The sequence below is a fragment of the Onthophagus taurus genome, chromosome 11, assembly GCF_036711975.1.
Source record: "Onthophagus taurus isolate NC chromosome 11, IU_Otau_3.0, whole genome shotgun sequence".
NCBI lineage: Eukaryota > Metazoa > Arthropoda > Insecta > Coleoptera > Scarabaeidae > Onthophagus > Onthophagus taurus.
This window is the reverse complement of record NC_091976.1, coordinates 3,510,477-3,524,929: the sequence shown is the minus strand read 5'-3', so window position 1 is coordinate 3,524,929 and position 14,453 is coordinate 3,510,477. Positions and strand designations below refer to the sequence as shown.

The window sequence follows — 14,453 nt, the reverse complement described above, 5'->3', positions numbered from 1 at the left end:
GCCTCATTGTGACATTGAGATTTTTGGCAACCGGGAGGACTTACGAATGTCTGAAATTCAGCTCTGGGATATCACCTCAACTTATAGGACGTATAATTCCAGAGTCTTGCAGAGCCATAATTGACGTCTTGAAATGCGAATACTTAAAGGTGAGCATAGTTTGATATTTAACAACATTAATTTTTGAAATAACTAACCATTTGGATTCAGAGACTATTAGGCTAGGCGCACATAAGGACCCAGGCGACACAGGCAACGCAGCGCAGTACAGGGTAGAAATCTGTGTACAGTACATTTTGACGTGAAATCGCATATTACAACGCAGTACAGGGTAGAACAGTAACTTGCGAGACAGAAACGTGTGGCGCAGTAAACGATACACAGATTTTAGCGACACGTGAGGGATTTGTAATGTTTATGATCTTAATATTTAAGGTTATGTAAGTAGTGGTCAATAGTGAAAATGAGTATCAGCGAAAAATTAATAGAAATGGTACGGAACTATGATGTATTATATAATACAAATAACCCTGACTATATGAAAATTAAACTTAAAGATGAAATTTGGGTAAATATTGCAAGAGAATTAAAACTAAACAATGGTAAGTATGAAAATAGTTTATATGTTCTTATTATAAGTAACTTATTATAAGTAACTTTATATGTTCTTTTTGTAAATGTGTTTAATATTTTCCTCGTAATATGCTATCTCTTTGCCACTGTACAGCACCTGTAGTATTGAAATAGTGTGTATAATTTTCACGTACTAAGAAAGCATTTCTTGAATTTCGCGAGTTATTATAGCGTATTGAAGTTAGTTGGTCGGAGAGGAGTTCTTCATCAGCAATATCCTCCACATTTGTAGCAGTACTAGTCATTCTAAGGTAATTGTGTAAAACGCATGCTGCCTTAACAACATTATCAACACTAGCAAGTTTGATTTCAAATGGTTTTCTAAAAACATGAAATCGCCCAGCTAGTATCCCAAATGCACATTCTACTGTTTGTCGTGCGCGCGATAATCTATAATTGAATACCTTATTTTCATAATTCGCTGTAACTTTTCTTTTGGGGTAAGGTCTCATTAAATTTTCTAGTAATGGAAAAGCCTCGTCCCCCACAAAAACATAAGGCAATTCTTTTTCACCACCGCTAATCATATCTGGTTCCGGAAGCTTAAGAGTTTTGTTTTGTATTTTCTTGTATAGTATGCTGCTAGAAAATATATTCCCATCACTAAATCGTCCCATTGACCCGATATCTACCGTAATAAATTTATAGTTTGCGTCTACAGTTGCCATTAGTACTATAGAACAAGTATGTTTATAATTAAAATAAGAAGATCCACTTTTGGCCGGTTTCTTGACCACTATGTGTTTGCCATCGATCGATCCCACACAATGTGGAAATTGCCATCTTTGCTCAAACTCCTTTGCAATTTGTTTCCACAGTTCTTCTGTGGGGTCCGGTAAGAAAGTTTGTTGCAGGCATTCCCATATAGCCGCTGATACTTCATTCACAATCTTAGATACTGTGCGATCTCCTAATCTATAGCTATATCCAATACTTTTATAACTGTTCCCTGACGCCAAATATCTGAAATATAAAAGTATTCAATAGCGTACCTTTATTTAACAGGTGAAGAAGCGAAAGATGCTTGGACAAAATTACGTAATTGTCACCGTGACGCCTTAAGAAGGCAGAAGAACGGACAACCGAAAAGCGGTGCTGGAGGAGGTAAAAGTGTCAAACTATGGAAATATCAAAAACAGATGGAATTTTTGTTGGCGCACATGCAAAATAGATCACGAGAAACCAATGTAACAGAAGATAAATTTGATAATGAACAGACTGAAGAAGAAGAAGTTGAAATTGAAAACACAGAAGAAAAAGGAGAGAATGACGAGGACCAAGCAGAAGTGCACAGAACGCTCACAACTGCACCTAAACCTAAACGAAAAAAAGGCTGTGATGTTGCTGATTTAATTAAAGCTTCTTTAGCACGTCAAGAGCATCGAAGTATGGAAAGGGATATGCATAGAAAGCGAAGAGTTGAAATCGAAAAAAATGACGAACTGTACCATTTTTTTATGAGTATGTACGAAACAACCAAGCGATTCCCAATTCATTTACAACATCTTGTAAAAAGCAAAATATTTGGTATTGTATCTGCCTCTGAAGCAGAAAATTTAAATTTACCATTTAGTCCTTGTGCGTTATCCCAACCTCAACCCGTCGAATCCTTACCCTCTACAGTACCCACACCACAAACTTCATCTTCAACTCAATTTTCCTTTGAATCCTTTGACTATCCTTCAACTGAAATTACACCTAGATCAACACTTCGACAAGAAACCTCCGATTTACATGATAATGTCTCAGAACAAGTTTTTTGTTTATTATAGAGATATCGCTAATAAAATATTTTCACCAATAAAAAGTTACCTTAGAAATACCGCTAGTTTTTCTTTTGTTGTTATTTCTTTATGTGCACGGCTGCCTTCATGATAGATTTTGTTTTGAATAGTATTGTGTATTTCTTCAAATTGCATACGATTCATTCGGAAATAATTTGTAAACTGGTCATCTGAAAACTCTGAAGTCAAACGAAATTCTCCATGAGTTTCACGCTTTCGTAAATAACTGCTTTTCCATATCCTTTTTTTTTCTCTTGAGTTTTGTAGCTGCATATAATAACGTACAATTTATTAACGCATCTAAATCCGAATCGGAGCTTAAATCGGTGTCTTCCATTGCACAGATAGTAAAATACTGCATTATAATATGCGCTCTCTACTGCGTAACTACGCGCACGTTCAGTTTTTCTGCACTGTTCCTGCCCTGCGTCTGTGTGCTTATGTGCGCCTAGCCTAAGCCGAGTTCGCATTGGCATTTGGCAGCGTAGTTTCAACAAGTGCTAATTGTACAAGTACAATTTGTCTTTGATCTTAAAAGATATAGACTCTGTTATTTTCATTTCGTTCCTGTTTGTTGGTAGATAGGATTAGTGTTGATAGTTTATTGAAGTGACAGTGTGTATGCATTCTAATCATCTAACAATAAATAAAAATTTTTAACCTTACTATTTTTGTATTTACAATGTCGTTGTAGGTCCAGTGTCGGTCGCGTAGGTATTTAAAATGAATAATCTACAAAATTGGCTTAAAAAGAGGCCACACAAGCCTGACGAGACTAGTCCGATCAGCAATAAGAAAACAGTACTGGAAAAAGATTATCAAAATCTTCCCAGCACAAGTGGCCCGAGTAAGGTCGATGAGAACAGTGATAATATCAAACACATACCTGCTTGTTGGAATGTAAGCCAGTACCAGACATTCAAAGAAAACAATGACTGACTCATCGTCGAAAATAAGGCTTTGGGCTGTTTAGTTTGTAGCAAAGTGGATTCTTTCGCCATTCACAGTGACAAAAATAAAAGAGTTTCAAAACCGTGGCAAGAATGTTCAGTGACAGAAAATGGAAAGACTCGGGAGTCACAGCAATCAAGCCTACGTAAAAAAATATTTGAACACAAACATTCGGAAGCTCATAAAAAGGCCATAGAAATTCTAGAGCATGCAAAAAAAAAGACCATTGAAGGAGGCATTGACAAAATGAATGAAACATTATTTACCACCACTGAACGAGTTTTCAGAACTGTTTACAAAATTGCGAAAAATCAAAGGCCGTTTACTGATCTGCCTGTTGATATAGATCTACAAATTTCAAATGGACTAACTATGGGTAAGATTTTACATTCTGACAAAACGTGTCATGACATTGTGACTCATATCGCATTTGAAATGAAAAACGCCATATGCAAAAATATTATTAACAATAAAAGGAAAATCTCAGTTTTGATAGACGAGTCAACAACCCTAAGCAAAAAAACGACTTTGGTTGTAGTAATAAGGTCAAATTTCGAAGATTCCTCGTCAAATCTAGAAGGTACCTGTCTTTAATCTTGACTTAATTGAGCTGACTGATTCAACTGCTGAAAATATCACAAATGATCTTTTGATATGCCTAAATAAATATGGCTTTGATCAAACTTTTCTGGAAGAGCACCTCATAGCCTTTGCCTGTGATGGAGCCTCGGTTATGAATGGAAAGAAGTCCGGAGTAGCAACGCGGTTGCTAACAATATTTCCAAATTTATTAGTGTGGCACTGCTCTAATCTGTGATTTTGCTGTCAATGACTGCGTTAATGAAGTCAGTGGTATCAACCATTTTAAAATCTTTATAGATAAATTATATAGCTTATACCACCTATCGCCCAAAAACCAAAATGGGCTCAAAAAGGCAGCAGCTTCGCTTGAGGCGCAAATTTTAAGAATCGGAAGAATTTTATCTGTTCGATGGGTTGCATCAAGCAAACGTACAATCAATGCTGTATTACATAACTACCAAGCACTTTGTGAACATTTTGAGACAGCTTCTAAGCATTTGACTAGAGACACAAAAGAAAGGGCTAAATACAATGGTTTACTCAACATTATGACTGATGTACAATTTAAAAAAAATCTACATGCTATGTCTGACGCTCTTGATGAAATGGGAGATTTATCAGAAATATTGCAGCGTCAAAACATTACTCTTGTTGAAGCTGATAGAGCTATAAGAACTACAATTCGAATTTTCGACTCCATGACTACTCAACCAGGACCCAAACTTGATAAACTTTTGTGCTCTATCTCAGAAAATACATACAAAGGTATACAACTTCATGAGGGTAGAGTTGTACCCATAAATACTGCACAGCTGTATACCAGTTTAGCAAATAACATGAGGAATGGTATGATAACAACTTCGTCTTCTCACGGTTCTCGTTATGATGCCAAACGTCAGACAAGTCAGATTGAAAATGAAAACACATACACTAATTTACTAGCGAGTATTAGTGTTCTTGTGCCGAAGAATTGGCCGAAATCCAATGATGGTGAAGTAGAAATACAATATGGTGATAAAGAAATTAGACATCTGTGTACTCAATTCTATTTAAATGATGTACAAATAATTCGTGGCTTTAGGTTCTACAAAATGAGCGGAGAAAAAGAAGAAATTCCTGATGATTTGAAACCACTTTTAAACGTTATTGCATCAATTCCAATATCCACTAGCGAATGTGAGAGGAATTTCAGTTCAATGAATGAAATAGTAACACCATTACGATCATCGTTGTTGGTGGAAACAACTGCTGCACTGTTATTCATAAACTGCGTTGGACCACCACTAACGCAATTTAACCCTGAAAAATATGTGCGATCGTGGTTAGCAAAAGGTAATTAAAATCTATATAATACTACCTAATAACATTTTTAAATTGTTGTATCAGTATAGATATATAATTTTTTTTTGTTTCAGGTCGACATTCAGCCGATGATGCAGCCAGCCGCAAAAGAGTTCACAAATTAGACAAAAAATACGAGCTGTTGTGGAAACTTTTGTAACAAAATAAAAGTTGCGAGTTTTACTTATTTCGGAAAAAATTTCGGAAGCGTTCCGGTTCATAAAAAAGTCCATTTCGAGCACTGATTTAGTTAATAAAAAGAATAAACAAATGATTCTTAACGACATTACAGACTTTAACAATAACAGATAACCTGTTTATTTCGAACTGGATGTCGTGACATTGAGTTGTGAGTGTTTTCCAACCTATTATTGAGGTTTCTTTTAATTTAATAATATATTTCAGTTCTGATAATTTCTTAAGCTTTGTATGAACAACATTGTATATGTTTTAAATGGAGTTTTGATTTCTTAACCTCAACTATATTTTCAAAGAAACAAGTAAGTTTACGCCATTTATTTTTTTTCCTTTTGATAACATTTTTTTCCCTTAACTTATGTTATTTATTTAACTTATCTTTACAGTTCTTTATAGCTTCCCATTTAAACAACAAAGATCCAAAAATGAACTTATTGGAGCAGTATGAGATTTACAAATTCAAGAAAAACTTAATACAATATTTTATTAACTTTTAAAACATAATTTTTTTCTGTTTGTGAGTTACTTTTTTTACTTATTTTATATTCGAATATCTGTTTAGATATGTTTTTGAATGTAGATTCGGCTGATGATGAGTAAAACACTGCTCGAAACCAGTTCAAAATAAATATATTATTTTAAAGCAAGTAAGAAGTTTTTTTGAAATATTCAAAATACCAAAGATATTGAAACTGTAGAGCCTTCTAGTTTAAGATCCAAACAATGACTTAAAGTGCCTAAACAGTTAGGTGATTAGGTTTTACACTTTTAGTTTTAGTCTCTTTATTATTATTTTAACTTGTTAAAATTTAGAAAAAAAAGGGCATATTATATAAATATAGTGACATTGATATATAAGGGCTGGGTTGGCTGTAACTTTAATCAGATTAGATGTTCCCCTAAAACATAACATCAGTTGTTCATTAAGTTATTATTAATTAATAAAGTTATTACTTAGTACGAATATTATTGATATATTATGCATAATATAATTTCTTTTCCACATTTTCTACAAAACAAGATGATTATCTTATGTTGTTAATTTATAAACAAAGTCTTTCAAAAATTAACTTTTACCTGTTAAACATTGTATTCAAAAATTGCAGCAGTGTCACCATAGTTTATCTTTAATTTTCAATAAAGAATTAATTCCTTGAGGGTGTCAGTCCCTCATTAACCAAATCACACCAATGTCTAATGTCTATCCACAATACAATTCCACCTAAAATATAGAAAAAATTACACTACACAATAACATAAAAATAAATAAGAATGTAATATTGTAGCTAATAAGAAATAAACGTTTCTAATTTATTCCTTATCCAAACCAAACCTTTACAAATTCTTCGTTTATCCATACCATGGTACCATTATCATTTTCCATATCACCTTTGGAACATCGATTTGCAATAAATTTCCGATTTTTTGTTTATTAGTAGATAATTTTCAACGTAAAGATTACTAGAAAGACTCCACTTGCAACATTTAGACATTTTTGTAAACTTCATAGTGAAAAAGCTGTTAAAACTGCCAGAGAAGCTTCTTCCAAACAACATTGTTTTTGTTTGGAAAACAAAACGACATCGAAACCGATGAGATGACTATTATATGCAGGTAATGCAGGTAACAATAGAAAATCAATAAAACAGTTGCATCACTAAAACAAAATTTCTCGTAACACGTGTAGTTGGGCATCTTATTAACAGATGGCACGACTCAATTTGTCTAGAATTTTAGATTTAAATAAAAAATTATTAATTTAATCCAGACATTTATTTAAAGTTAATAATATGAAAATGTAAAAATTACAAAAGATATTCTATTTGCAAAATTTGGACATTCTTGTAAATTTGATTGTATAAACTCGTAACAAGTATAGTTAGGCATCTTATTAATAGGTGGCACGATTTAATTTGCCTTAAAATTATTAATTTAATTTAGATATTTATTTCGAGTTAATAATATTTAGATAGTAAGAATCAATTAGATCCATTTTTGACCAGTTGTTGAATTATTAAAATGAACATTGTAATCTGTACTTTCACTGGTTTTTTAATATTTAAATATCAAAAAAAAATACAACTTCCAGCGGAATTATACAAGAAGCTAAATGAGAAAAGAAAAATCAAAAAAGAATACGTAAGAACAAGACATCCACAAACGAAAAGTAAACTGAACAAAATAACAAAAGAAATCCGAAACAATATTAACGAAAAATACCAACGTAACTGGGAAAACAAACTCGACGAACTAAACACGGAAGAACTTTCCTTGTGGAAAATGATCACGGGCAAAAGAAGCAAACCAAAAATCCCACCAGTCAAAACAGAACCCTACACAACAGAATAAGACAAGTAGCAGAAGAAAACAATATAATCCCCGATCACCAATTCGGATATAGGAAAGAGCACTCAACAGAACAACAGCTTACTAAAATCACCGAACACACAATAAGCAAAGCAAACATGTCCAACCACACGGGCGCTATCTTTTTAGATATAGAAAAGGCCTTTGACAAAGTTTGGCACCCTGGCCACTAAACTAATTCAAATCTTAAAATCATACTTAAACAAAAGGCAATTTCAAGTCAAACTGGAAAACGCAATATCAGGGCTCAGTACTAGGACTCTTCAACATATACATATCAGATATACCGACAAAGCCACTATAGCACAATTCGCTGGCGACACAGCAATCTTTACTTCATTAAGGATGAAATCAACAATCGTTAAAAAACTCCAACAAACAACAGGCCAAGTAATAAGTTATGTGAAAAAATGAAAAATAAAAATCAACGAAGACAAGACACAAGCAGTAATGTTCGTGCATAAACAAGACCGCACCGCACTCTCGAAAAAGTCAAAATCAACAAGAAGGAAATAGAATGGAAAAGAGAGATTGGATATGTAGAAATCACACTAGACAAGAAATTAAACATAAACAGCCACGCAGACCAAACCAGAAGAAAAATAGCAGCCATAACAGCAAAACTGTACCGTATCATCAATAAAAGAAGCAAACTAAACCTAAACAACAAAATAAAAATCCACAAATTAATAATAATGCCGATAGCCGGCAGTGCACTGCCAAGAAGAGATTACAACAAAAACTAAACAGCACACTACGCCTAATAACAAACCCAGAAAAACACGTAACAAACGATCTACTAAGAATCAAAACAAATACAAAAACTCTATACTTAATAAGCGTAGCTCAAGGTACACTTGAAAATAAGGTCTTAACCAGTAGTAAACACGTACAAAATTTCAAATTCCACGGTTTACTTACAGAAGAAATAAAAAATAAATTTTATTTAAAATTAAGTAAATTGTTGCTCAACTTTGGTCGCCCATAGCTCGAAAACAAAAGAGTTGCGATCCTATGTTTATATAAAAAACTTGTGTTATTTTGGCAAGTACATCCTAGTAAAGTTTCCCGATTAAAAACTGAACAACCTTGTATAGAAATGAACTTTTAACCTTTAACTACTCGCGCCGGTGTATAAAATACACCAGTTCTACTAAAAAAGCGGTTAAAATCCAATGCGGTATCCCCCACTCATGCCCCTCGATGTAACCTACGACCGATGTGTTTACTAGTAGCTCAGACACTTACGCTTTGGTGGCTGGAAAGTTAGTTGGGTTTATTGACAATTTATTTGGTGCACTACAGTCTGGTGTATGAAATACACCGCGCGGGTAGCTATGTAAGTAATAGTGACTGCCATTTAGGGCAGCTAAACAAATGAAAAAAAAAATTTTTAATTTTTATCATTTTAGGGACAAAGTAAAAATAAAAGATTCCAAAAAATTGACGCAGAGTGAATTAGAGGAGCTGGCTCAAGTGATTTGGGACTCCGATTCGGAAGAAGAATTACACGACGATGATGCTGATACTTCTTCTGAAGAGTACATAGAAGATACTGAACATGACTCTGAATCAGAAATCGAAGGTAATGACTCCGATGATTTAGAAGATATTGGAAATAGCAGTTACTTTATTGCCAAAGATAAACTGACTAGATGGAGCAAAAATTCGCTAAAAAGCAAATTCAGTAAGGTGAGTGCTAAAAATCTTGTGAAAATCTTTCCCGGTGCCAAACAACAAGCAAGGGACATTCAAAATGAAGTAGATGCTTTTATGAGAATATTCACTGATGAAATGATACAGTATACAGCGTGTCCCGTATCTTCCGCATCAGAGCATTATACGGTTGTAGAATACATTATTCTGAAGCGATCTTTCTAATAAAATTTTTTCGAAATGTTTATAATAACCGCACGGGAACTGTTTAACGACGACCAATAACGGACAACTTTGATTCATCGAAAAAGTTTATTTCTCTTTCCATGACGAATTTATTGGTGAGTACACGTGGGAAACGAGTTATCATCGGCGTAGCGGACCGGCCGAGGGTGGCACCGATTACCTGAGTCTGATTTGCGATCTGCTGATTGGACGAAAAACAGTTCCTTTAAACAGTTCCCGTGCGGTTATTATAAACATTTCGAAAAAATTTTATTAGAAAGATCGCTTCAGAATAATGTATCCTACAACCGTATAATGCTCTGATGCGGAAGATACGGGACACGCTGTATAACTGAATGCACGAATCTACACATTTCGAATGTTAGGTCTCAATTTATGAGAGAACGTGGCGCTAAAGACGTATCAAAAACAGAAATGCAAGCATTCATGGGTTTGCTATTGTTATCTGGATATAAGAAGCAAAATCATACTCACTTTTTAGAACTCTGGACAACAGATGGTACCGGTTCTGAAATTTTTCGGGCATGTATGGGTAAAAACAGATTCCTATTTTTACTTGCCGTTATCCGATTTGATGATAAAAGTACAAGGAATCAAAGAAAAAAGATAGATAAATTAGCTGCAATAAGATGGGTCATAGATAAATTTATAGAGAATTGCAAGAACAACTACTCTGTGGACAATTTTTTAACTATTGATGAAATGTTGATACCTTTCCGAGGACGCTGTAGTTTTCTTCAGTATATTCCAAACAAACCGGCGAAGTATGGAATGAAGGTTTTTGTATTATGTGATGCAAAAACATTTTATGTGTCGAATTTTGAAGTTTATTGCGGTAAGCAACCCGAAGGGTTCACCGCTTGTTGAAGGAAGTGAAAGATAGTAATCGGAATTTAACGTGTGACAACTGGTATTCAAGTTATCCGCTAGCGAAAGAATTATTGGAAGATAAAATTACTATGATTGGGACCATGAAAAAAAATAAACGCGAAATACCGCAAGACTTTTTGTCTCATAAAACTAGACCTGTGAAATCTTCGTTGTTTGGATTCCAGAAAAATGTAACATTGGTTTCCTACGTACCGAAAAAAAATAAAGCGGTCGTATTAATCTCAACAATGCACGAGGATGGAGATATAGATCCAGTTTCGAGTAAGCCTGATATCATCTTACATTATAACGCCACCAAAGGAGGAGTTGATACCGTTGATAAAATGTGTGGCACATACTCAATATCAAGAAGGACAAGAAGATGGCCTTTGGTTATATTCTTCCAACTGATGAACATCGCGGGGACCAATGGACAACTGCTCTATAATGCAACTCATGTCAATACAGCTTACAAGCACAGAAGAGAATTTTTGAAGGTGCTGCTCTCCTTAGGTTTGATGAAGCCATATCTCTCTGAACGTGCCAGCATACAGTCATTGCCAAGTGATATACACTGTTTCCTAGCAAAATACAAAAGACCAGCAGAAGACACCAATGAGGAGGAGCCACCTGCAAAGATACGAGCGAGGTGTTTCATTTGCGGTAGGAAAAAAAATCGAGTCACAACCATAATTTGCGGAAGTTGCAATAGGTCAGTTTGCAAACACCATATGACAACAGTTGTTACATGCGATTCCTGCAAAAATGGCGAAGCAAGCAGCGGATGAAACAAACTAACCATACTTTATATGTGAGATATTAATATTTGGGGTTTTTTTTTTTGAATCTTTTCTTTGTTGAAGAGTTTGCCTTTTTTGTCGAGAACTGTGTTTTATATCTCAATAAAACAGCATGAAAAATCGAGGCAACATGTTTTCTTATCCCTATACATTGATTTATGTACTTCATCTCTTATTCATAGATGTGGTGTACATAATACACCGCGCGGGTAGCTACGCGAGATTATAGAGCGCGGGTAGTTAAAGGTTAAAGAACAAATAAGATTTAATTGTTATTTAACATTTATTGTATATTTCTTTAATTTTTTTATTTGTTGCTTATTGAAAATATTGAATGACCTTCTTTAATGACGTATCTTAACGTTATTTTTTATTATTTTCTTTAGTATATGTTATGTTTATACGCAGCCGTCTCTCAGATGACACTGCCGTGCTTGGTTAAGAAAATCTCAAATGATATCTATAGGCACAAAGCTTTAACTTGTTTTATTATTTGTTCACAAATGAAAAGTTGTTAGATGAACAACACCAGCAACAAGAATGATGCACAAATATTATCTTTATATTTGTCGCAATCGTAGACATTGATAGTTCATTATTCTGATATTATGTTTGTGGCCCTGAGAAGGGCCGTTTGTTAATGTTCAGCGGCGGCAAGGATGCAAGAGGAATTTAAGCTTTTTTCTCGGTCTTCTTAGGTAACAAAACAGCTTGAATATTCGGAAGCACACCTCCTTGTGCAATAGTTACCCCCGATAGTAACTTATTTAATTCTTCGTCATTACGTATGGCCAGTTGCAAATGCCTAGGGATGATACGAGTCTTCTTGTTATCTCTAGCGGCGTTACCGGCTAATTCGAGAACTTCCGCTGCTAAGTACTCCATTACGGCCGCCAAATATACGGGAGCTCCGGCTCCTACACGTTCCGCGTAATTGCCCTTCCTCAGCAACCTGTGAATGCGGCCAACGGGAAATTGTAATCCGGCACGACTGGATCTGGACTTTGCTTTCCCTTTAACTTTTCCACCTTTTCCTCGACCCGACATGGCGACTTAGATTAATTGATTGTTGATTAAATGTGTGCCGAAAACTTCAACAATATGGTTCTAGTTTCAATGCCAGCGAAACCGTTGTTTTAAAATATTTATACGCATCTACGCCGACGGTGCAACCAATAGGCAGCCGTCAACCAAGCGGTAGCAACAGGAGGCGTGGCCTACTGGTCCGACGCTTCCACGTTTTAAGCGACAACGACGGGTTTTTTTTTTAATTCTGTAGACGCGAACGGTTTGTTAACGTCGTGCGAGTACTGAACGATATTAAAATCTTGTAATCGATTTATTAATATTAACTAATCAACAATGCCACCAAAAACTAGTGGAAAAGCAGCCAAAAAGGCCGGTAAAGCGCAGAAAAACATTTCGAAAACCGACAAAAAGAAGAAGCGCAAGAGGAAGGAAAGCTACGCTATTTACATTTACAAGGTATTGAAGCAAGTTCATCCTGACACTGGCATTTCGAGTAAAGCTATGAGCATCATGAACAGCTTTGTGAACGATATTTTCGAGCGAATTGCCGCGGAAGCGTCTCGTTTGGCCCATTATAACAAAAGATCGACGATCACCAGTCGCGAAATTCAGACGGCCGTCAGACTTCTATTACCGGGAGAATTGGCGAAGCACGCCGTAAGTGAAGGCACCAAAGCTGTTACGAAATACACAAGTTCCAAATAATTTCTCTACATTTTTATAACGACCGGTTCTTTTCAGAGCCACAAATCTATTTCTGAGAAAGTATTATCGCATCCTATCTACAGTTTAGTTTTACAAACTATCTTCGTACAAGACGTGCTAAATTTAATATAAATTTAACACGTCGAATGCTTTATCACAAAATATATTCAAGATCCGGAATTACGATACGGCTGTAAAAAACCGTTAACAATAGAAGTGGCAATAGTTTTACCTTTTGGGTTTACAAAATCAGGCACGGCATAAGCAACTTTTTTGTAATGTTCTTAAAAATAATTAACTTTTTTTTTAAGCGAAAATAAGTTCTGGTACCTAATATTTGTTATCATTATTAAATAAGGATTAAGAAAATAATTTTCAAAAAGTAATTAATTTTTTTTTAATTAGATTTTAATTTGATTTGAATTAGGTTTTAGGGTATATTTAACCCCCATTTCTTTCATCTATCAACAGTACTAAAAATATTATTATTATATAGTTTACTGACCAATAAAGTTAAGTGTAATTAACTTAAAGAAAGTCGTTGGTACGACTGCAGGAAGTTAGCCCCTCATTTTTGGATTTTTAAATTTTTCATTGTTGTTCTAGAGTTGTTCTACATTGTTCCCAAGCGGCAAATCGAAAAAATATAAACTCCGCGAGAAAACCGAAAAAACGGGTTTTTTGACTAGCCCCCATTTTTGGAAAAATCGAATTTTCTTTGTTGTTCTGGGTTGTTCTAGTTATTGTTCCAGAAAATCAAAATTATGGGATACAGCATTACGAAGTTATAACTAAAAATAGGTTTGGCCGCCGAAATGTCTAGTTGATTGCTGTGACCATAGTTTTTCTATTATCAATTCCATATTACAAATATATACTTATTATTGCTAACGCAATCTGGAACAGCTATTATTTTCACTAGAACAATTCTCTAAAGGGCACTTTACTCTTTGAAAGTTAAAGTTTTTGGAAATTTCAATCAGTAATACTTGTGTCAGCGGTTTTATATTACACAATAAGGATTAAAAAGCATAGAACAATCTAAAACAACTCAATTAAATATTATTTAATGACTTACGAAAAAAATCCGTACAAGTTGAAGAAGCTACTGAAATAAATGTACAAATGTGCATATACGCTCAGCAGCAGAAGTCTGCGTACAACGAACGTAGTATGATTTAAGCGGTAAAAAAATAGTGATAATCTAATGCGATAAACTTCAACTCATATTTTTTCTGTATTATCTAATTTATTAACAAACTATAAATCAATAAAATAAAAACATTACTTA

General features: G+C 34.5%; 3 protein-coding genes and 1 long non-coding RNA gene across 6 annotated transcripts; 2 read left to right on the top strand and 2 right to left on the bottom strand.

The window, feature by feature from the left end:
- Nucleotides 1-603: 603 nt before the first annotated feature.
- LOC139431702 (uncharacterized) lies at nucleotides 604-7,093 on the bottom strand. 3 transcript variants are annotated; one of them, XR_011641765.1, is made up of 5 exons: nucleotides 6,823-7,093; nucleotides 6,567-6,711; nucleotides 6,444-6,498; nucleotides 2,082-6,388; nucleotides 604-1,596 (listed from the first exon to the last, which is right to left on the bottom strand). It is a non-coding gene; the product is annotated as an uncharacterized lncRNA (long non-coding RNA). The 3 variants fall into 3 exon arrangements; XR_011641767.1 differs by having other exon boundaries at nucleotides 2,200-6,388; XR_011641766.1 differs by having other exon boundaries at nucleotides 604-2,319; nucleotides 2,446-6,388.
- LOC111421962 (E3 SUMO-protein ligase KIAA1586-like) lies at nucleotides 4,499-5,525 on the top strand. The gene is made up of 2 exons (XM_023055153.2): nucleotides 4,499-5,282; nucleotides 5,366-5,525. Exons 1-2 carry the CDS (start codon nucleotides 4,499-4,501, stop codon nucleotides 5,449-5,451), a joined length of 870 nt encoding a protein of 289 aa, XP_022910921.2. The 3' UTR covers nucleotides 5,452-5,525.
- Nucleotides 7,094-12,020: 4,927 nt separating the features above from the next.
- Nucleotides 12,021-12,516, bottom strand: LOC111416284 (histone H2A). Its single transcript, XM_023048255.2, has one exon. The coding sequence runs from the start codon at nucleotides 12,473-12,475 to the stop codon at nucleotides 12,101-12,103; it is 375 nt and encodes a 124-aa protein (XP_022904023.1). The 5' UTR covers nucleotides 12,476-12,516; the 3' UTR covers nucleotides 12,021-12,100.
- Nucleotides 12,517-12,724: 208 nt separating this feature from the next.
- On the top strand, nucleotides 12,725-13,247 carry LOC111416285 (histone H2B). Its single transcript, XM_023048256.2, has one exon. The coding sequence runs from the start codon at nucleotides 12,791-12,793 to the stop codon at nucleotides 13,160-13,162; it is 372 nt and encodes a 123-aa protein (XP_022904024.1). The 5' UTR covers nucleotides 12,725-12,790; the 3' UTR covers nucleotides 13,163-13,247.
- The last annotated feature ends 1,206 nt before the right edge of the window (nucleotides 13,248-14,453 follow it).

Excerpts from the sequence above, each read along its gene's own strand:
- LOC111421962 (XM_023055153.2), top strand. The coding sequence starts at position 4,499 with ATGACTGATGTACAATTTAAAAAAAATCTACATGCTATGTCTGACGCT. Across the intron at positions 5,283-5,365 it reads GCGATCGTGGTTAGCAAAAG|GTCGACATTCAGCCGATGAT; the intron begins GTAATTAAAATC and ends TTTTTGTTTCAG.
- LOC111416284 (XM_023048255.2), bottom strand. The coding sequence starts at position 12,475 with ATGTCGGGTCGAGGAAAAGGTGGAAAAGTTAAAGGGAAAGCAAAGTCC.
- LOC111416285 (XM_023048256.2), top strand. The coding sequence starts at position 12,791 with ATGCCACCAAAAACTAGTGGAAAAGCAGCCAAAAAGGCCGGTAAAGCG.